The 22,660-nt window shown below is 41.1% G+C and overlaps 2 protein-coding genes across 2 annotated transcripts; both read left to right on the top strand.

Annotated features, from left to right (window-relative positions):
* Positions 1 to 6,539: 6,539 nt before the first annotated feature.
* ankrd33ab (ankyrin repeat domain 33Ab) lies at positions 6,540 to 9,490 on the top strand. Its single transcript, XM_071535291.1, has 4 exons — positions 6,540 to 6,806; positions 6,938 to 7,067; positions 7,454 to 7,594; positions 8,661 to 9,490. Exons 1-4 carry the CDS (start codon positions 6,540 to 6,542, stop codon positions 9,488 to 9,490), a joined length of 1,368 nt encoding a protein of 455 aa, XP_071391392.1.
* A 3,270-nt stretch (positions 9,491 to 12,760) lies between these two features.
* LOC139657430 (activin receptor type-1B-like) lies at positions 12,761 to 22,519 on the top strand. Its single transcript, XM_071535264.1, has 9 exons — positions 12,761 to 12,902; positions 16,304 to 16,549; positions 16,923 to 17,180; positions 17,317 to 17,547; positions 17,691 to 17,858; positions 18,820 to 18,976; positions 19,127 to 19,251; positions 19,366 to 19,496; positions 19,638 to 22,519. The coding sequence occupies exons 1-9, from the start codon at positions 12,812 to 12,814 to the stop codon at positions 19,761 to 19,763; spliced, it is 1,533 nt and encodes a 510-aa protein (XP_071391365.1). The 5' UTR covers positions 12,761 to 12,811; the 3' UTR covers positions 19,764 to 22,519.
* The last annotated feature ends 141 nt before the right edge of the window (positions 22,520 to 22,660 follow it).

Genomic DNA, 22,660 nt, shown 5'->3' with positions numbered 1-22,660 from the left:
CCAGAGTAGAATCCACCGAGACGACAGTCCGAAAGCTGTTAGGATCCCATGTTTGGAGGACAAAGAGAAGGAAAACGAGAGAGACGATACTCTCCGCCACTCACTAGGCTCACTGTGCAGTCAGATAGTGGTCAAAAGATTGTGAGAGCAAGCAAAAGTAATTGAGGGAGCGACAGAGAGGCAGAGGAGGGGAGGGGATGTGATGAGGGAGAGGGAGGGAGTGTAGCTCGCACGCTGCATGGCTGTGCCAGCATCTGCTTTCCCAGTCCCACCTCCTCTCATTCCTCTCCCCTCTCTCTCTGCTCTCTCTCTCTCTACCCCTTCGCACCTCCCTTATCAGCTTCCCTGCTCACTGTTCACTCGGATCCATTCACTGTGGCTGTATCATTCCCCAGCCAGTACTGTCATTGCATGTGCAGTTACGCACATGTGGATTTTTCCATTCAAGATATGAATTGTATTGATTCACTTTGCACTCAATTATGTTTTGTCTTCTTTAACACAAAAGTGCACTCTCTCATCGCTCTCTCTCTCTCTCTCTCCATTACATTTTCCCCTGTAACTCTACCATACAGTAAACTGAATGAATACAATTTAATTGACTTAAAATAAATAGAATACAATTGCATGGGCACTTATGGTAATGTCCATACAAACACTACACAGATAAACGCTGTCACAAGCAAAGAGAAATTACTTCCGCACACACACACACTTGCAGATGTGCAAACACAGAGAGAGCACCTACATTTGTGTATTTCAAGTGGAAAGGAAACTCAAAAAATGTCTGGGAAAACAACTTGACCTTTCCCATTGTGGTTTTGTAGTCCAAATTCATTTTTATCATATGGGAAACTCCCTCCAAAAAATGGTATGAGAAGGAATAGTTCTCATACCATTGAACATTTCCAGAAAGGCTTTTGGACTTTCATTCAATGCACACAGGAGCTCCAACTCTTTCATTAACAAATTCAAAAACACCTTCAGATGTAACAAGTCAGCATTTGCATGTCAAATGTACATTAAAGCTGATTGGACAAAGCTGATGTATCTACCGTATAACTCTTTATATATCATTTCCTCTAATCGAGGAGGCAGCTACATCCTCTCCTTTGTTACCGCAGGTAACCAAACATTCCCTCTGCTGAGGAAAAACCAACATTATGTGGAAATATCCCACACACAGCAAACTGAGCTAGTAGGTTGCAGGCAGGCTGATTTAATCTCAAAGCCAAGATTAAGTATTCATGGCTAGATGATCTTCCGAGCACAGCTGTCCAGGCAGCCTGTAGTGTGCTTCAAGGACATTTATGCTCTAACTCATATTCACCCATACGTGAACAAATTCAGTGAAGAAGAGAGGTTGAGTTAAAGAAGAATATGTCTCTCATACGGCTGCTACACACACACTCACACACACACACACACACACACACACACACACACACACACACACACACACACATCCACATGCACGTCATAGGTTGACCAGTACAACCCCGCAATCTCAATCCACCCAGGAGATTACAGCTATAAAAATATCAAAATGCTCTTGGTCTCTTGGTCGTCTACTTAAGCTTTTAAAAACCACGCTTAAATGATGATCCCACTGAGCTGAAAGCCCTGAGCTTTCCACAATGTAGCCACATTGTGTGTGTGTGCATGCATGTACAGTATGTGTGTGTGCGTGTGTGTGAGTGCGTGAGCGCATGTGTGTGTGTATTTGCCTGTGTGTGTGTGTGTGCATGAGCATGCACAGGTCAGTTTTTTTTTCAAATTAGCCACTATAAATAATGTATACGTATCTTGTATTTAGTGTTGCATTTAGTATTGTAAATCATATACAATATTATAAAAAAAAAAGAAAAAAAAAAAGGATTGCAAATCTAAATACTGCCAACCAAGTGTTCTCCTATAACAAATCTCATTCCTCTCTGCTTTTCCCTCTCCTCTCTCCAGTCAGCCCCTGGTGTGACTGCAGGTTGTTAGACTGCTGCAGCTACCTGCTGACCTGCCTGTCTGCCTGCAGGTGGTGCATATACTGTACAGTCATGTCTTCCTTCTGGTCAGATGGCTCCCCACTATGGATAACATAAGCAGTGCACCTCCAGCCCCAGTAACTTGGGAAAAGTTCCTGCAGTAAACTATTAGTCTAAATTCACTAAAGAGATCAAGTAGAGCGTTGCAGTAAAGCGGTTACCTTTGCACCCTGCTGCCTCACTGGACTTAACGGTCCACTTGAACTCGGTCCCAGCTTTCCGATTGTTCTCATCCAACAACAAGTCATCGCTGCTGGTGTCTGAAATCTTAAACACAAGACAGTCCTGTGAGTGAGTGGGCGACATGGAAATAGAATAAAAACATTTTTGATCTTTTCATCTTATAGTATTTTCAAATGCATTTATTTGTATTTGTAGTATTTGTAGGCCTATTTGATATGTGATAAATTTAGGAGCAAGTAAGCATTGACATGAAACAGAAAGTGACTGAGATGCTAATTATACCACTTTCCCCACTCTATTTCACCACTCTCTCCACCTTTTTCTCTTTCCTATTTTTGCCTCAGCCTAAGTGGTTTCCTTATCTTATCTGTGGAATTTCTCTGAGAGGACTAAACTGAGAGTACAGCAGAACATCAATTTCTAGGCCAAAGTAGTCTGGTGCTAAAGAATAACTCCTATTTATTTTCATATGTGTTTGATTTTCTGGTAATTGCCACATAAATGACAGCAAAATCTAGTGAGTGCGTAAGCTAATTGTATGGGGATCATGACATTTTTTCATAATTCATGGTCAAATAAACTTAAATCGACTTAAAAATCAACACCACAATTAAATGAGACATACATTGCTAAATGAGTATGATCATGTCCAAAATCTGAAATATGTAGTGATTGCACATACACCTCCTATTCATTCAGCATCAGCAGTGGCTAATGTTTTCCTGGTTCTTGGTTCTCTATTCTTTGATTCTCTATTAATAGAGAACCAAATCATACATTCCAGTTTCACATGGTGCTTAGACGGCAAAAAAACAAACAAAACCATGTTAATATCACATAAAAAGGGTGAGATTTCACTGAAACAAGGTAAAGGTCATATGACAGGAAAGGAAAATGAACACAGAAGTTACACAATGCATAAGCCTACTTTTAGCTCTGGTATCCTATAGTCTACTTTTTGCATTGCACTACTGATTACTGCATGAAGCAATATGCAATAGTTTACCATCATAGCCACAATATATTTCATACACTTTCAGCATCTTTCTATGAATATAATCACTCAGAGCTGAGCAGAGTAAGGAGTAACCCCAGGATGATGTGTGCAAGTTATTTAGCATAAAAGAACATTATTTCCATGAGCTCACTTACGCAGCGTTGGCCTCGTGGACCAAAGGAAGTCATTCTACCAATGGAGCCCAGAAGCTGGTCGGCCCTGCCTTGCACCTTTGACAGAGTCTTCATTCTGCATCCTCCGCTCTCCCCTTCCTCTCTTGTGCTTGTCCTTTGTCTTTACTTCACCGTCTTCAAATTGTGTCTCATTCTTCTCACCTCAGTAAAACATCCTTGCCTCATCTTTGTCCCATGCGCTAATATTGACTTTAAAGACAGAGAACAAGTTATGATATTTCAGAACAAGATCTCTGTCTTTCTGCTTGATTTCCTACAGAAGGACAGAACCCATGTTTTGCACCAGATCCTTTTAGTGTCTGAGTCTCCTCTGGGCAGAGTGGGACAGCTGTTCAGTTTCAGTGGGATCTGTCCTCAGGCCCCTCTGGGTAGGAGGGGGTCAGTCTGTCCCTTGACGCGTCCAGTCACGTCTCACACACTAACTTCAGTTGCTGACCATCCCAAAAACAGACGTTTTAGCCAACTCAAAATATTTTCAGAAAAATCTTTAAGTTATGGCAAAGTGAAAGAGCTGTACTGTCTATAAAATCCAAATAAAGAAACCTAAATTGCTTTTCTATTATCATAGTCATATGGGTTGCCTCTGTTGTCTTTCTTTGCAAATTCATCTGCCTTTTTTAGAGTTACCAGATCTTACTAGATACTGTATTGTATCATTTCATCCCTCTGTTAAACCTTCCACCCAAACCATGTATTTTTTACTTTCACTCAACTGGCAACTTTTATTCCAGGTTCTAAACCAAGACAACTTAAGTCCTGAACTGGGACTAAAAAAGACATTTAAAACATTTTAGACTTAACTATATCACGGTATATCAAATACAGACAGACATTTCAGATTTGACTCCTGAATCATTTCTGATATTCAGGACACAGATATGAATAGTCATGAAGTCACACATCATACCGCTCTTTCTCTCTCCCCCAATCTTTCCTGTCTCTCTCATAGCACCAAGGAACATATTAAGTTAATCTAACAATCAGTGTCAGTCTGTTACGCCCAGATTATAAAGAGGAAATGTTTTAGATTTGAGCCTGTGAACTGTGTAAGAGATCACCATCCTGTGGTAACTCTGGGAAATACCATCACTCAACCATGGCTGCCATTCAGCATAATGAGTTTTCATTTTCTTTTTTGCTTGTATTTTAATTGCTACCTGTTTTAACTATACCTGCTGCTGTATACAGTTTGGAATCTCTCCCAGACAGGCAGTTCCTGTTCAGAGTGCACTGGTCACCTCTGATGAGATTTGATCGTTAATCTGATCAAATAATTACATTCCACTGGCTTAAGATGCTTTCTGTGGGCATTTTATACATTCAAAATTGGATTAATGGCTTCTTTCTGCATGTCAAATACCTACTGAATACACAAAGATGTGGTATCAGTGTTTTTAACAGGACATTGTTGCACAATTTTAGACTTATTTACATTTGACATTAAACACAATAATATCAAGTGTGCTTGTTATGGCTCCTGGTCACTCATTTTCCAGAGACAACTTCCCATAACGGTTAGCGCTCCTTTTCTTGTCTCTCAGAAATACACATGACTGTCAGTTTAGCAGAAGTTTGATAACATGGGGAATCTACCTTTTTCCAACAAATACCCAAATAAAGATTTAACAGGAAAAAGAATGACATGGCACTAACCCTAACCCAGGAAAGTGTCACCTATACTCAGGTAACCAAACTGTAAAAAGCAGGTGGAAATCACAGGCAGTGCTGACCCCACTGGTGATCTGTAGAAAGATGAAAATGGCATGGTAGTAATCCTCTCCCTAAAGCTGTTGTAAGTGGGATGAGCAGTGGCTGAACACACACTGTGTGAAGACTCCTCCTCTCAGTTTTATGTCATCGCGACAATATGTGTGAAGGAGATGGGTAAAGTAGCTCTAAATATGAGCTTGGGGAGAAACCCTGACCTCTCAGCTACTCTGGAGACACAGCAGAAGTGCCTGAGGAAGAGGGAACTTTTCCTTGAGAAGCCATAGGAGTGTGAAATACATCGGCCTACACATGGACACATTTACATTTCTTCCAAGCTATTGATTACCCATTATGGTAAGTGTATGCTGTTTGGGTATGCATTTGTGCGTGTGTGTGTCAGTTACTCTGATCATAGTGATAGTACATTTACATTCTTGTGAAAGAATGCAAACGTAGATGCTGCGGTTCTGCCTCTGCGTTTGATCTTTATTTTGGCTCACAGAGAGTGATAGCCTCATGGAAATGAACTGTGCCTCCACCTTGGATGGTGATATGAAAGACATGACGTGTGTGGCAAATTTCTTCATTTTTCACCTAAGGAAGTGCTCTTATGTCTTGTGTTAGAGGCTTATGCCTGTGTCATTGGGTGCTTGTGCCTTTGGTATTTACCATGAGGATATCTGGAATACAAATAGATCTATATAGATATAGCGTATTGATAAATCAATACCATTCTGCAGATTGTTTGTACAGTTTCAGAAATACTTGTGTATAAATGTTTGCTAGTGACGTTTTGCTAGTGATGAATACACATTACATTACAGGTTTAAAAAAACAAAAGATCAATGTGATTAGTTTCAGTGGTCAAGTTGGCTTCTGAATCCAGCACTTAGAGCCAAAACATGAGTTGAGGAGGGCCGCATGTGACTGAGGTTATTCTGAGGTGGGTTGTTCCTCATTTAGCCTCATGTTCAGCACAGCTTTTACATGCTGATCCAGTTACTCAACAGAAAAGGCATACTGAGCTCATTCAGCCACTCCCATTCCATGACACATACATAACAAACTCATGACCCCTGACAGGTAGACTCATGTTACCTCATGTCAAACTATCAATAACAGATCTGTTGATTTGACTATGGTTCATTCAGTGATTTTGTGGGCGTTTTCAAACCCCATATAGGCTGTGATGCACACTTTGGTTTTAGCCTTAAACTAACAACTTATATCTACAATGGAGAGATGATTTTAATTTGGCTTTATGGAGAACTGGTCAGAGTTTCCTTAGAGTTTCCCCCTCCTGCTATACCATTGTTGCTATAGACAACATACTTTCTGTCTTAGTTTCTATTTTTTATTTCCTTACAGATGTAGCCAGCGGATACAGCACCATCTCACCTATTCTACAGCTGGAAGATGGCTGCTGCAGTTGAGGACCCTCACCTCGGCTCGGGGCCTGATGAGGACACATCAGAAGCGTCTCTGTCAGGGAGCGAGTCAGATTCAGACAGCGTCCTCTCCGATGACTCGGTGCTTCCAGACTACAGGCAGGAGACGGCAAATGGGCGTCCTGCGTCAACACTGTATGAAGCATGTGCTCGTAACGAACCCCAGTCTCTCCGGAAGGTTCTGGAGAGGGGAGTCACAAGAGAGGAGGTCATGGAGTTGGACATCAATAGCTGGGTAAGGGTCTCATTCATAATGCTGATACTTCATAACTTCTCACCTACTGATAGATGCTTTGGTAATTGCCTTCTGATGTCTCAAAATCCCATTGTTAATTGCTCAACAATTTCCTTTATCCTTACCAACAGAATGGCCTGATGGTGGCTTGCTGTAAAGGTTTTTTGGATATTGTGTATGGCCTTCACAACTGTCCCTTTCTAGACATAAATCACCAGGACAATGAAGGCAACACTGCACTGATGATTGCCTCCCAAGCAGGCATGTACTACCCACTAAACACACTGAACATTAACATGAAAGCTTTAGTTAAGTTAGTTTTCAATTTTTGTTGTGAATAACATTGAAAGAGCTGAATAAACAAACTACAGTTTGATAAAATGTTAATTTCTTGATTGATTTGAAACTGCATGGATACAAAAAAGGTTCAAGTTCTGTGGATAAACCATTTAAGTACAGCACCCTCACTGCAGCATCCTCAATTATGGTGTAATTAATCTGTAACAAATTTGATAAATGATATATATGAGTTACACAGCAAAAAGAGAAAGACTGTAATACTTTCTTTTGATCAAGTTGCAACATTTACGTTAAAAGAGATCTAAAGCCCAGCAGTTCTGACCTCTGCATTCTGTGTTACTCTCCAGGTCACGTCTGCACAGTCATGTATCTCCTGAACTACTTTCCTGGTGTGGACACTGAAATAAGGGATTGCCGTGGTTTCACAGCCCTCATCAAAGCTGCTATGACGGGCCGCGATGACATTGTGGCTGCTCTTATCATGGCTGGTATGTAAGAGCCTGGTCCATCTATGAACATCCTGGGACAAATGATTTCAGTGATTCATTACCTTCCATTTTGTAAACTGTACGTCTTGCTTAATAAATAATACATTACTTTCCCCCCCATTTACCATTTCAAGTTGAATGTAATTGATATGACAGGTGATCGATCATGCTTTCTCGTTTAGTTGAGTAAACAGTCGTTAGGGTCTTAGGCAACTTTGTTTTAGTCCTTCACTCATTGTTATCTATTTATTTCATGATGTATGAGTTACTTTCTGGAAAATTATGTTTAAGCATCTCTCTGGAATCATAACTATATAAGGTTAAGATGTCAGACAAATATATTTATATATCGGTCACTGATAAAAATTAAATCTAAAGCAGTCATTTTATGATTGTATTGATTTCCATTAGGACTATAATGTAGGAAAAGCAACAATCCAGATTTGTCTGGTGGACTACTTAATCTCTTCTCAAACATTTTATTGTGTGTAGCAAAATGCATATACATTTGGGTTATATGCATAGATGATTTAATAGACATTTAATGTCTATTAAATCAAACAAATCGTGTTGGTGCAGATCCCCTTTAGAAGACTCTCCTCCCAGCAGGACAAACAGTATTCCAGCTTATTCCACCTTTGACACTTGGCTGTGTTGCACAGATATAGAAGCTGTTGCAATACGATATTATTAGATCATCATTAGAAACACTTACATTAGCTCATTAATAGGGTAAAATGAACAGCTATAGCACTGGTGGTGGGAATAGCTGACCCCATGGTTTATCTGTCCATATTTGAAGCCCGCTAACTCTCTTCTTGAGTGAATGAGCGAGTGACGTCAGACCGGTTTAAGGGATCATTGTGAGGACATTATCATGTCTTAAAACACGCTTCAGTAATCTGTGACTTACTAGTCTTGTAGGCTGGTAGTAGATTAGCTATTTTAGTCTGCACATGATTAGTCTCTGCTGATCACTACAGCCAACATGTTACAATGTCAGCATTATGTACCTATTATATATATTTATTTCCTTCCTCCTGTTCTCTGCCTTCTGTCTTTCCAGGGGCTGATGTGCATGCAGTAGACACCACCCGTAGTAAATGTGCTCAGGACTGGGCTCTGAAAACAGGTCGCTATGAAACGATATACCGTCTCCGCCGCCTTACCATGCGGCCCAAAGCGGAGCAGTTCTGTGAGAGTTATGTCCCTGAGTGGCCTGAGCTCAAGGAGAGGGTAGCCAAGGCCACAGCTGAAAGAAGCGCAGGGGCAAAAATTACCCAGCGGCTCAAAAACACCTTTGGCTTCCGCTTACCTCGTGACCCCCAGGACAACGGGATCATAGACCACATGGTGCGCATGACCACCAGCATCCACAGTCCACTGATAGCTACTGCATGCCGTCCGCTCTGCCCCACCAGCCCTCCTGAGGTGGGGAAGAGACGACTGGCTGTGCAGGAGCTGGTGAAGAAACATACAGAGAAGGAATTAGAAGTGAGTGCAGTGTGCCACAGCATCGGCTCAGTATCCACCATCACTCCCTCCCTCCACTCCTCGGAGTCCATCGCTACGACCTGCTGTGCCGACCCAGAGCGGCGGGGCAGTATCCTATCACTGGCCTCCACCAAGGTTACCACGTTCATTCCCCGCAGTATGGCGAGGAGGAACAGTGTGTTCCCTTCTGGCTGCATCCCCAAGATCAATGTCTCAAAGTCTGCAGAGGCCACACCAAAGAAAGAGAAGAAGAAGAAGAAGCAGAAGGGCTACCTGGAACCACCCAAGTGGAAGTACAAAGAGATCAGGGAAGAGAAAAAGAGGGAGAAAAAAAGGGCTGAAAAGACAGAGAAAGAGAAAAAAGAGACAGGGGGAAAAGACAAGAAGAAGGAGAAAAAATAAAAACTGCCTATGATTTTAAATCATACACATTTAGCAAACCAATATGGATATTGTACCAATACAGACTATATTTAGAAATGTACTGTTCCACACATCCCTCTTCCATGTCCTTTGCCAATACTGCTTTGTGGACCCAAAGGTTTCTTCTGCTGTAACTGAGTCACTGGGATTGTTTTCCCCATGCAATAGATGAAACCAATGTAAATACAAAACGTCCTAATGGACTAATGGGGGGGTTTTGAGAGCAGGAAATATATTATTATATTATATTATTATATTAAAATTATGTAAATTAAAAATGTGTTTAACTCAGGGACTTTGTTTAACTCAGTTTGAGACTTTGAAACCAAAGGCACTTTAGAACTTGTAAACAGACAGACATGTCAGTGTCATTTTGCCATTATCCATCTTTGTAACTGAAATTACTATTGTGTAAAGTTTGCTACCGGAGAATGAAGGAATATGTAGCTATCTATTGTTGTTTGACTGTAACGTTAGAAACATACGCTGCAGTGGTGTATGGAGGATCAGTCTCAGATTAGAGGAGGCAGACCAGCAGAGTTCAGGTGACTAGATGATGTACAAAGGTAATAAAGCTAAAATAAGTGTAATGGTTTTGCTAAAAATTTTGTTGATGCCATAAAAGTGATGCCCATCTCCTAACTAGTACGCTTGTACACGATAATATTCAGTTCATAGGCAAGTCTCAACCTGGTGCATTAATTTAGAGCTGGGATAAGGAATACTATGTCAGAGCCATGTGGTTATCTGAAATTAATCAACACTCCTCCAGCCAATCAGAATCAATTTATCCGGCACATGTATAATAAATATTAATGGATGATATTTTGATATTTTTTTGTCATGTCATGTTTCCTCTAGCAGAAGTTGAGCCAGTTTTGAGGGCAGAAAAAAGTGATACTCAGGTACAATCACCTTCAAACACGGAAATGCTAGTAAATATGAAACAAGTGAATTGCATTTTTTAAAGGTAATGTTGTCCATTCTATCAGTATTTTAGCAAGGACAACAAGAGATTGAGGAAGTCAGGGTCAAGGAGACAACAGAGAGGAGCCCACAGAACGGTCTTTCCCATTCAAATCAACGTTCCTGGATGGTCGAAGTGGAGCCAAGAGGTTTTAGAGCAAGAACCAAGCAGTGGAAAACTGGCTTTGCAGCTGAATTAAGTTGTCAGTCATGCCTCCACTAGGTGGTGGTCTTTTACAAGCTGCTGCTGTCTTTTTAAATCGGTCAAAAGTTTGACATCTGTGCAGTTAGTGGAAATGGTTCTAGTTGAGTTTATCTGTTTCAGCCAATGTCTGTTAGCTGTTAGAAGTTAACAAATTCTAACCTTTCTTCTCCACTAAAGGAAGGCTAAACAATGTTAGTAGGCTATATATCATGGCTAAAGTTGATGATGCTTACCAGCTAGGTTTGCTAATATGTTTATTTTGACAAGAAGAGCTAGCCCGAGAAGCACAATCTTTGATAAAACTATGTTAACCTTGTCACTAATGTCAGCTTTCCATTGAGTTTGACAACTTGCCAAGCACTCATGCAACAGACACATCTGCACAGTTCTCAAGCAAGTGTGACACACCTTACGGCCTGAATGCCCAGACTTGCATTGTCACCATAGCAACTAACCCATAAAATCTCATAGTCGCCATTTTATGGTGTACCAGCCAAATTACCATAGCAAACAGTGGAAGGACTGTTCTATCCACTCAAGTTCTGGAGCAGCCAAACCAACCAAACCCCAAACCCTGGGCAGGACACTGCACCACCCATGGCTTTACTGGGGCCTTTTTCTGTTTAATTTATGTTTGAAGCTGTTCGTGCTTAGTGTGATGGAAATCTTCCATCAAATTATAATAATTATGTAAAACAACTACATTCCATTATAATACAGAAGTATGCTATAGGATCTTTAATTTTATCAATTTAAGATTCAAGTTAACAACTGTCTAGTGATGTGTACATTACAGGATTCTTCGATGCGAAGCATCTTGGAACTGCCTTGTAACGCAGTAGAGTCCTCCATATGCTACCCAGTTTGGTCTGTAAGGTAAAATACATGGAATGTCCCTCCCCGGTTCAGCCTCACATTACTTGGGCTCAGCACCAAATGTATTTGTTGGGGGCCCAAACAGGCTGGCCCACATTGGGCCCGAACGGGCTGGCCTACACTGGGCCTGTGTGGGCTTTAGTGCGGACTGCCCACAGAAAGTCCGCAGGGGGCCCAAAGGAAAAAAATGCTGCTGTGAGCCTCGCCTGGGCCAGACCGCACTGGGCCCCTTTGGGTTTGGTGTGGGATGGCCCTAGCCCACAGCGCCCACAGAAAGCCCATACAGGCCCCGCAGGAGCTTGTTTTCAGGGATGGTCATTTGAAGAGAAGCTAGGTTAACTAAAGACAACAATCCTTTCTTATAGACCTGCTTATTCTGACATGAGATGACATGGTATATGAAGCCAGCGGTGATGGGAGAAAACAATGCATCAGAATCTGAGCCACCTTCCCTTCATTCCTCATATCTTTATCTCCACATGCATTAAGGGATATGGTCATATGTTTCACCAGAGAGCAGACATGATCCTCTTGCAAAAATCAAAAGTCATCAAGGGGAAAAAGTAAAGGTGCAGCAAATGATCTCACAGCAATGAGAGGCTAATTCTAATTCTGTTGTGGAGAGGGATAGATAAGCAGGGGGCAACTGGTGTTTAGAAGAAAGAGAGAGAGAGAGAGAGAGAGAGAGAGAGAGAGAGAGAGAGAGAGAGAGAGAGAGAGAGAGAGAGAAAGAGAGAGAGAGAGAGAGAGAGAGAGAGAGTCCATGTATTTCCCATACATGGACCTGGTTCCATGTTTGGACAACAGATGACAGAGGCTCTGAAGGGAAGTTCACCACACCTCTATCTATCTATCTATCTATCTATCTATCTATCTATCATAAACGAGACAGACAGCAGCTTCCTCCTCCCCTTTGCTTGTGTTTGTGTTTTCTTCTATGTTAATTTGCTCTTGGTTCTTAAGTTAAAGTTTCTTACTATGGGACTTAGGCCTACCAGAAATAGACGCAAGTAAAATTATAAAAATGAAATGATTTCGAAGAGCGGAGAAGTATTACACAAATAATCAACTCAATATTTGTAATAGTCAACTCAGTATTTGTCCTAAGTCACTCCTGTACACCCACCTCTGTCTGTCTGCTGACTGTGTGCTGCTGCCTGCTGGTGGAGTCTGCTAGTCAACGTTAACTGTCTGCAGTGTGGTTGGCTGCTTGTCATCTCGCCTTGCCACAGCTAACATAGCTAAATGCATGAATGCGATGCACTGGGAATTTATTGACCATGGCTAACCTCCGACTTTCGTTAACGATTGTTGTTCAGGCTGTCCTGTACGGAACTTGTGAGGGTGAGTATTGCATATTTTTTGTTCAGAGGCTCAGCATCGCTGTCAACATGGCGCACGACTTTACAGCTAACGTTAGCTAGGTTAGCTAGCCGGGCGACAAACAAGTCGAGTTGCCCCCCAGAAACCAGGTCATCATTTATTCACATAGAGGTATTATTGGACTACGTTTCTTGTAAATATAAAGTAAACTGATGCCACTACCTGTTTTCAGCCATCCAGTTAGTTTGTCACTAACGTCAACAATAATGTTTGCTTAGCTAGCATGAGCTGTCAACTCAAGTCAGTGCATGCTTCTACTGTAAACAGTCAGTCTTAGCTTCGGAGTTAGCTAACCGTAAACAACCAAGGTAACTCTGGCAGCTGGCATTATTTTATGTTGACGGAAAATTGCAGAACGATAGATGGTTATTGCTGCTGTGCTTCTACAATCTTGACACAACCTTCCGTTACCTACATAATTTATGGAACAAACACGAGATTGACATGTAACGTTAGCTGATATAACTGTGTTAAGGACGTGAAGAAAAACAAGCAGAGAGAAAGAAAACAAGATAGTGCCCCACTACAGCTCTCGGTGCCAGCCTCTCTCAGTCTTTCCACTGTCAGACACTGGGAATGGTTTTGCCTGTGTTCGGCAACAGTGAAAGAAATTGCTTTGTTATCAGTGTCATGATTTCTTGTGCAAATTTCAGCCATGAATATTTTTTGTTTGTTTTCTTTTTTTTAATTATTATTATTGTTGCTGGTTGAGGTCACTGAACGTGCCCAAACGTCCGCTACACTTGCGGCAACAAGACTCAAAGGTGGAAGTGAAAATGATATTACAACATTCAGATAGTGCTTTTCTCAGTAATGAATGAGTAGTGCACCGCCCTCTCCCTTCTCACTTCCCGAAAATTGTGGGCTTTACTGAGATATCTACAGATAGTTAAGTAGATATTATATATTAAGTCAAGGTTGTATGTTGCCTGACATTGGCATGGTTTGGAACCTAGTGTGATTGCATGCTGTTGTCTAGAATAGTTTTATGAATATTATAATTTAGCAGTATTCCTTCTTTTATCAGTGTTGTGTGCTCATTTTTTATTAGAGATTAAAAATGTCCAAATTCCCAACAGAGATTTGTGGCTTATCTAAGTGTTAAGAGATGTGGGATGTAACGTGGGAGTTGTTCCTTCTATCACTAACCCACCATTAGCCTACCAACTGTGAAAAACATGGTACAGTGTAAGTAACACAAACTGCCTCCTTAAATACAGCACATGCCTATCTGTCACCAAACAATATCTCTATTGTGCCCAGTGCTAGAAACACACTAAGCATTCACTGTTCCCTTGCCAATGACCCTCAACTTCTCTCTTCTTCTATTTCTTGAAAATCATGAAACATACACTTTTTGCCAAAGCTGAAAGGCATGTTGTTGTAAAACACTCCTGCTCTGTTCTGAGAGAACATATGGCTTCCCTCTGTATGTCTCGATTCTGTAGGAAAACACACAGCCAAATGGACTAAGTCTTCTTGCTACAATTAAAGTTGTAGCAAGAAAAATGACTAAGTTCAAATGCATTTGAATTGTGATATGAATTGTTATATACTTTAAAGGAACAACATACATTTTTTTAGCACTCAATTTTTTTATTTAGAAAAATCGAGGGTGTGATAAGATGCTTATGCTTAGTATTTTCCCTGTTTGACTGCAGTGACAAATTTTCTCTGATAGTAAAAAAAACAACTGTCTGAAACACCTTTCCTTCTTACTTGTTGCTGCTTCAAAACTGCAGTAGTGGCTGTATTTCAATGTTTTGTGACAATTTCCATCCCCATGATTCATTTCAAGTGTTGTCAGTGGTTTTAAAAAAAAAAAGTGAGCCACATGAGCCAGTTGTGGGGTCAAATTTTTTTAATTTTTTTTTTAAAGTGAGCCACATGAGCCAGTTGTGGGGTCCAATTATGAAGGTCTAAGTGTTTAGCTTTTAGTGTTTTTTTTAGTGTGTTGCTAAGAAATGCTGAAAGGTCAGTCTTATTTAATGTTTAGTCTTGTCTTCCTCATTTCTTTTCTATCTTGGTGTCTTCCTCTAATTCTTTTGTGCACCAGCACAGTAGGTGTTTTACTCCATATGAGTCAGTACCACAGAGATGTCATAACACATCTATATTTCCCCTGTTTGACGTAGATGAAGCTGTTCAACTCGTTCTGAAGAAATACTTCACTACACTAACCAATATACTAAGTGTGTTGCAATTTGGCCGTTTCACTGTGTTAGGCTTTTGCTGAAATATTTATAAAGATGATAAACTGACTACACAAAACTCTGTTCTTCTACTCAGGCCTGGATAGATGGTGTTTGTGCTCTCACATTTATTCTGAACTAGATCAAGAATATTAGGTTCATTTGTAAAAAAAAAAATTTACACTATCAACAGGAAGCGTTTTTATGTGTGAAACTTAAACCTTAAACTTAAACTTAAAGTTAATGTCCCCGGGATCTGTGTGGGGTTTTCCCCCCTCTGAGTGAGATGGAAATTCAACAGAAGCTCTAGCATTAACATTGAGGTCATTTACTATGAGAACAGAACAGGAGCTTTTTCAGAATTACTGGAATTTCACACCATGTCTGTGTCTCTTGATAACATTATGCCACATTTCACAGGGAAATCTTAGTCTACACTTATACTTAATAGTATACTTAATACTCTTCCTGTATGGCCCCACATAAACCCTCCACCTAGCCTCCTAAAGCTCTTTCCACCACACCTCACCCCCACCGTCAGGAGTTAGCAAAGCCTAAATAAATTGAATACACTCTTTCTACCCCCGACCCCCTAATGTTCTCCCTCTCTCTCTCTGCCCTTACCTCCCTCTTCCCTCTTTACGGGACATGACTCCAACTAATCCCAAATATTCCCCCAAAAATTAGTAGCTAACCTAGTGGCTTTTCCTAAAAACATATCTGACCCCCTTGCCACGCCCTCTTTTTTCACCACACATAAGTGTAATGTTACAAGCTAAGGGGTTATCAGAGAGTAATGGAAGTTCACTTTGACAAATAACAATTATTGTCCTTAAAAAATGTGGCTAAATGTAAGGCCACATATTGTTTGTAGGTCTGTAGCTTATGGTGTTATGCAAACTTTAGTGTTTCTTGTATGCTTCTGATAGAGGCCACTGTCTCTGCTGCTGTCTGTTATTGCCCTCTAGTGGACATGAAGTGTAAATTTATGTACAGTTGAAAATGAGACCATTTGATAATATTTTTGGTTGATTGTCCTTTGTTATTTCATAACAATAAATGTAACAATATGCATTTGCTGTGGTTTCAGATCAGAGTTCAGTACTCAGAAGAATGCTGAATATTATGTTTTATACTGTATGTATTCTGTTGTCCCCTCTGTCTCTGCAGCTCTATGGTGTAACTGCACCACTGCCCAATGTGAGAAGACTGGCTCCCAGTGTGAAACTGATGGGGCCTGCATGGCCTCCACTTCCTTCATTGATGGCCAAGAACAACACATCCGCATTTGCATCACACGGGACAAACTAGTACCCCCTGGACAACCATTCTACTGCCTCAGTGCAGAGGGCTTACTCAACATCCACTGCTGTTACACTGATTACTGCAACAGCATTGACCTCAAAGTACCCTCTGGTGAGAACTGTGAAGTATTAGACAGCATACACACACAAACTTTTATCCATCATAGTATAAAGAACAAATACAAAATAACAAAAAGCATGTCTAGAACTTGAATGTCATACATCAAAGGCAGAATAAGGTCAAGATAGCAGTGACAAATAACAATCAAGTTTCCTTGACCACAGTATGGAAGTTTGGCACCGGAATTGTTATAGCTGGGACCAGCCATTGTGTTTTTATAGAAGTGCTGGTCCCATGCCAGTCCATTCACTTGTTTATCATACCTCAGGGACATGAAGCAGTTCATATCAGGGGAGATGAGTCAGTCTGTTGTACTGTATGGCAGATGTTACATGATTCCTCTACTTTTTTCTCCTCTTCCCAGTGACATCTCCGCCAGCCCCGGTGGGAGGCTATGGGACGTGGGGGCCAGTGGAACTGGTGGCTGTGATTGCAGGGCCGGTGTTCCTGCTGTGCTTGCTGCTGATGGTGGGCATGTTCCTGTTTCAGTACCATCAGAGGGTCTACAGCCACAGGCAGAGGCTGGAGGTGGAGGATCCGTCCTGTGACCACCTCTACCTGGCCAAGGACAAGACCCTGCAGGACCTCATTTATGATCTGTCCACATCTGGCTCAGGCTCCGGTCAGTGCACAGCATGACAATGTGGCAGTGGGCCAACACTCACAATGTAGTTTACACTGGTTTTGGCATCTTTAGATTAAAGTTATATCATCAGAGTGCTGATGGCTGTTCTCTCTCTCTCTTCCTCTCTGAGCAGGTCTGCCTCTGTTTGTCCAACGGACTGTGGCCAGGACCATTGTCCTGCAAGAGATCATCGGTAAGGGCCGTTTCGGGGAAGTGTGGCGGGGTCGCTGGAGGGGAGGAGATGTGGCAGTGAAGATCTTCTCATCCAGAGAAGAGCGCTCCTGGTTCCGTGAGGCTGAAATCTACCAGACCATCATGCTCCGACATGAGAACATCCTGGGCTTCATAGCTGCTGACAACAAAGGTAGACACCTGTAACATCACAACACATGTCCTCTTGCTAATGAAAGAATGCATAAATAATTAAGAACATCAGGGTATTCTTGTTTATGTTTTCTTTGGTTATTTGTTTCTCAGCTGAACTCTCCATTTCTGTCTCTTGCTAAGATAATGGCACATGGACCCAGCTGTGGTTGGTGTCAGACTACCATGAGCATGGCTCCCTGTTCGACTACCTGAACCGCTATTCTGTCACCATCGAGGGCATGATCAAACTGGCACTGTCAGCTGCCAGCGGCCTGGCACATCTGCACATGGAGATTCTAGGAACTCAAGGTAGTGTGTGTGTGTGTGTGTGTGTGTGTGTGTCCGTGTGTCTGTGCATGTATGTAGAAGTGCATTTGACAAAACTGATTTGCATGTCTGTATATTTGTGCATGTGGTTTAAAGGCCTTTCCTGGCCTCCATCTCTAAGGAAATGTGAATCTAGGGAAATCCATGCTGGAAGACAAACCAGTTAACAGATATCCCATCCTGCCAAGTGGTTCAGTTTCTGCAAATACCGGACCACATCTAGTCTGCTCCCCAAATCAAATTCTTAACTGTATGTGCAATAATAGGCACCAGTGCTTAAAACACCGAACTGTGATTTCAGGTCCAAAAAACATGTATTTGATGCCATTGGGAAAATTAATTTCTTTAATTTAAACAATGTTATATCATGCTGCTTTGAAGTCAGGCAGTCTTCCACATTTGTTTACCTCTAATGTTCAAAGAGGTTGGATTACATTCAAAAAGACCACATGGTTTTTTCAAGAATGCATAGAAAAAAGAGAGAGCACATTCAATTTAAGAACAATTTATTCTTTTCTTCTTTTTTGTACCTATAGAATAGAACTTCAGAAAAGTATCATTTGACTAGTTGACATAGTTCATGTTAGAGGTAAGGTTAGGGAATGTTCTGTTTTAGTTTGACCCTTTACTTTTATTTGCAGTGTCCTTGTATGTAATGTATTACTTTTCCTAATCTGTTGTATGTTTTATGAGTTCAAGCTCTGCCATCAGAGTGTTTGTTCAATGTAGATTAAGGTTATTGAATTGAACTAAACATTCACACTAGCTGCAACAAGGAAACTTGCACAACTCATTACAACTGCTACTTTTTTTTTTTTTTTTTTTTTTTTTTTTTTTTTAAAAAGGAAGTCCAGAGATGACACAGACATGTTAATCATTAATTCTGTGAATAACAGAATTAAGAATTCACAAATGATTGTCATGTGCATCTGTCTCTTGATAGGAAAGCCAGGCATTGCCCACCGAGATCTCAAGTCCAAGAACATCCTGGTGAAGAAGAACTGCACCTGTGCCATCGCTGACCTGGGCTTGGCTGTCCGCCACGAGTCTGCCACAGACACCATCGACATCGCCCCCAATCAAAGGGTGGGCACCAAGAGGTCTGTGTACACATACACACCTGCAGACAGTGGGACAGCTTCTGGCCTTTCGCTGACCTTTCTTTCTCACAGATATCTTTCAGGCCTTGCCCTGAATATCTTTGAATCCTGTACATCATTACCAACTGGGATTGTTTTTACGCCTTGCAGGTACATGGCCCCAGAGGTTCTGGATGAGAGTATCAACATGAGACACTTTGACTCATTTAAATGTGCTGATATCTACGCTTTGGGGCTGGTCTACTGGGAGATTGCACGCCGCTGTAACAGTGGAGGTCGGACTATTCTGTTTCACCCTTCTCACTCACCCTGTGTTGTTTTCTTTTTCTCATTGGTTACAACTGGGAACACAGCACTGATCTGACCTCGACTTTGCCCTGTGTTATCAGGTATCCATGAAGAGTACCAGCTGCCCTACTATGACCTGGTACCTTCTGACCCGTCCATAGAGGAGATGAGGAAGGTGGTATGTGACCAGAAGCTTCGGCCCAATGTCCCGAATTGGTGGCAGAGCTATGAGGTATGAAAATGCGACGGATTGATTCAGTTTGTGTCAAGTAGTGCACTAGTTTTAAATCCCTTTTTAAATACTGTGCATACTGTACGTACACTATATTTGCATCATCAACTTCATTAATATTATTAATTCCTGCTCTTCCAGGCCCTGCGGGTTATGGGCAAGATTATGAGGGAGTGTTGGTATGCCAATGGAGCTGCGCGCCTGACGGCCCTGCGTATCAAAAAGACCTTGTCCCAGCTCAGCGTTCAAGAGGACATTAAAGTCTGAGCTAAGTCAGCAGAGCACTGAGAAAGAGCACTTATGAGGACCCCGTCTCAGACTGTAGGACACTGAGAGTCAGGGCAGGGCCCTCTTCAAAGAACGCACAAACTGAGAGGAAAGAATAGAGAGTGGCAATTTGTAAAATATTACTCCATAGACACTCCTGCCAGTTTTGAAGCCACCTGATTTTTGACAAACCCTACCTCGCTTACCCAGCCAAACTACTAAGAACACCTTTCCTGTCTTGTCCTCAACTCCTCCTGCCCTTGCTGACCCTTTTCCTCTCTACACGTCCTACTAACAAGGCTGCAGACTCCCTGACAATGACCATGTTTTTCTCTTTGGCAGAAATTACCTGTATACTTGTATGCAATTAATAGCAGGATATGTAATTAACAAGTCGACATTTTGAAAATCAATTGCTGACCTTTCCTCAAAGTCTTCTTTGATCACATTCACTTAAAATCTAACCGATATAGCATTTGTTCTTGTTGTCTTTGTAGGGTGCAAACTGGGAGAGTTGGGAGTTTTTAACTTATTACTTTTACTTATTCTGTTATTATTTAAATTGGTAGATCTTGTGATAATATATGGGTGTTTATGTGGATAATATGTAGGTTCCTCTGTGGCACGCCTACAGCATGCAGGCACATAGCAAACTGCTCAGAAATCCTTCAAGACAAAAAAAAAAATCTTCATCTGGTTCTGCTGCAACAGCGTGCTTCTTTGTATGCCGATTACCATGTAAGCATGTACAATGCAGTTGAGGCGGTTGGTGTAAATGCTGACCAAGGTCTTTCGACGAGGTGTATTCAGACCCGTGAACTTCCAGAGTCGGGACCTTCAAAGTCACTGGAGCATTATGGCACCTTGCCAAACATTAAGCCTTTTGACCACATGCCCAGAGCTCTTACCATAAGCTGTTGTAAACCTCAGGTCTTCAGTGTGCTTACTGATCTACAACCTTTGTTTTTTTTTTGGTCTGTTAAAACCAAAAAATTAAGCTGCAGCAAAATAAAAACTTAGGAGTCATTTTTAAAAAATGGCATTTCACTACGACAGAGTATTAGATTTAGAGTGTAGCATAGAAGTGGCTGTTAACGGGCATGCCAGTGACACGATATGCCTTGTCCTTCAACTTGTCAGCTGACACACTGTCTCTTGTTTGGCCCGTAGAAAGTTTCAGAGCATACCTGCCATGAACGTCACTCAAGTTATTCAGATCAGCTGGCATACAGTGGGTTTAGAGTACCTCAGTTCTCCTCTGCAGCAGCCACTACTACAGACACTGTACCTAAAATACAGGGCAGAAAATGATCATACCCTGTAATGACCCAATTATGTGTATTGTGTTTTTTAGCCATTTTTTAAATACACAAACTAAACTCCAGGAATCTGAATGATAGTTGGTTTTTACGTTGAATTTTTTATATTGTCACAGCACATCCAATGTTGTTTTCCCCTCAGGGCACATTCTCCCTGGCCAAGTATAACTACTGTACATAAAAATAACTTTTTAAGGTGAAACTATGTATATATTGCATTTTTGATTTGATTTTACTTTGATATTTAGATCATGTTTTAGATGGTGAATCTTTTATACCTGCATCTTTCTTGGTGGGAAGAAAATCGAAGGCTTCTGTTTTGCTGTTCTTAAATGATGTACCAATGTACCTCCAAAGCAATGCTACTGTATGTAAATCACTGAGACATTTTGTTGCTCATTTTGACTTTTCTCCTGTAGTCTCCTATTACTGTAAAACAGTCTTTTTTTTCATTTTTAATCAATATTTCCCTTCCCTGCTCACCATACAATACCTCTTCAATGTCAAAATTGTAAATGGTTTGTTTCATTATCACAAATCATTGTCTTAAGCTTGTTCTCTCCACATTTTTGTGTGTTTTCTTTTCAGGAAATTGGTGCGCTGTTGTCTTTAGTTGTATGTAACCTCAAAAGGTACTGCTGATGTAAAGTTTCTCCCATGTTATTTATAATGTGTTTGTATGCTGTGAGTCCCTGTGAAAGCCTGAAAGGCCGTGTGTGCACTACTGACCTCACAGCGCTAGAACCAAATTGTGTTCTCAGCAGCATTTCGGGCCATGATTTCCAATGTTTATTAAAGATCACATCACTGAAAACAGAATGTTTATACAGATCATGCCTATCTGTAATAGTGGATTACAATTGTAAGAGAATCTGTCATTTCTTAGGACTTATGGGGAAAAATGTCTGTAGCACAAAATGTAACCTTATTTGTGAAAAGTAAATACTACTGAAATGTCTCAATGCTGTCTCATAAAATGTGTTTGACCAGTATTTATTTCTTTTAGAATCTCATGCTCACCTGCACTGTATTTTAAGTCTTAAGTGATGTCCATAAGAACATATTGGCCGCACTTATTTTTGTCTGGGAAGATTGGGGGGGCCTGGGAGCTGCTCTGTTTGATAGGTGGGTGAATGTCAACTATATTCATACACAAAAGGGGTATGAGTGTCAAATTATAACATAATTTTGCCTTACAGTGGGGAAAATACCTAGTTTATTTTTGGATTTAAATACCTTGCTTCAAGTACACCCTTGAATGAATATAAACAATGGAGTGTTAGTCAAAGAAATGATGTATTGCACAAGTCGTGACAACTCCCAGGTCTCTGTCCAGTCACAGCAGAGAGACAACTGCATCCATGTAAAAACTCCTTCAGGACTTATTTCCAATCATGTAACTTCTAACGTAGAGTAATAAATACAATTGTTTTCCTATGTGTCGTCCATTTCTGTAAGTTTACTTTTCATTGCTTTTCCTTCATCGTTGCCAACTCTAACCTTCTAGTATTGTACAGTGGTGTTTATAGTTCAGCAACATCTTGCACTGTACTTCCCCTCCTGCTCTTCAGTGCTATG

This window comes from Centroberyx affinis, unplaced genomic scaffold (genome assembly GCF_046629955.1).
Source record: "Centroberyx affinis isolate AG114_WGS23_722 - 3 ecotype Tasmania unplaced genomic scaffold, CSIRO-AGI_Caff_v1 ptg002685l_1, whole genome shotgun sequence".
In the NCBI taxonomy this organism is placed as follows: domain Eukaryota; kingdom Metazoa; phylum Chordata; class Actinopteri; order Beryciformes; family Berycidae; genus Centroberyx; species Centroberyx affinis.
Note: the sequence above shows the minus strand (reverse complement) of the source record. Positions and strands in the feature narration are given on the sequence as shown.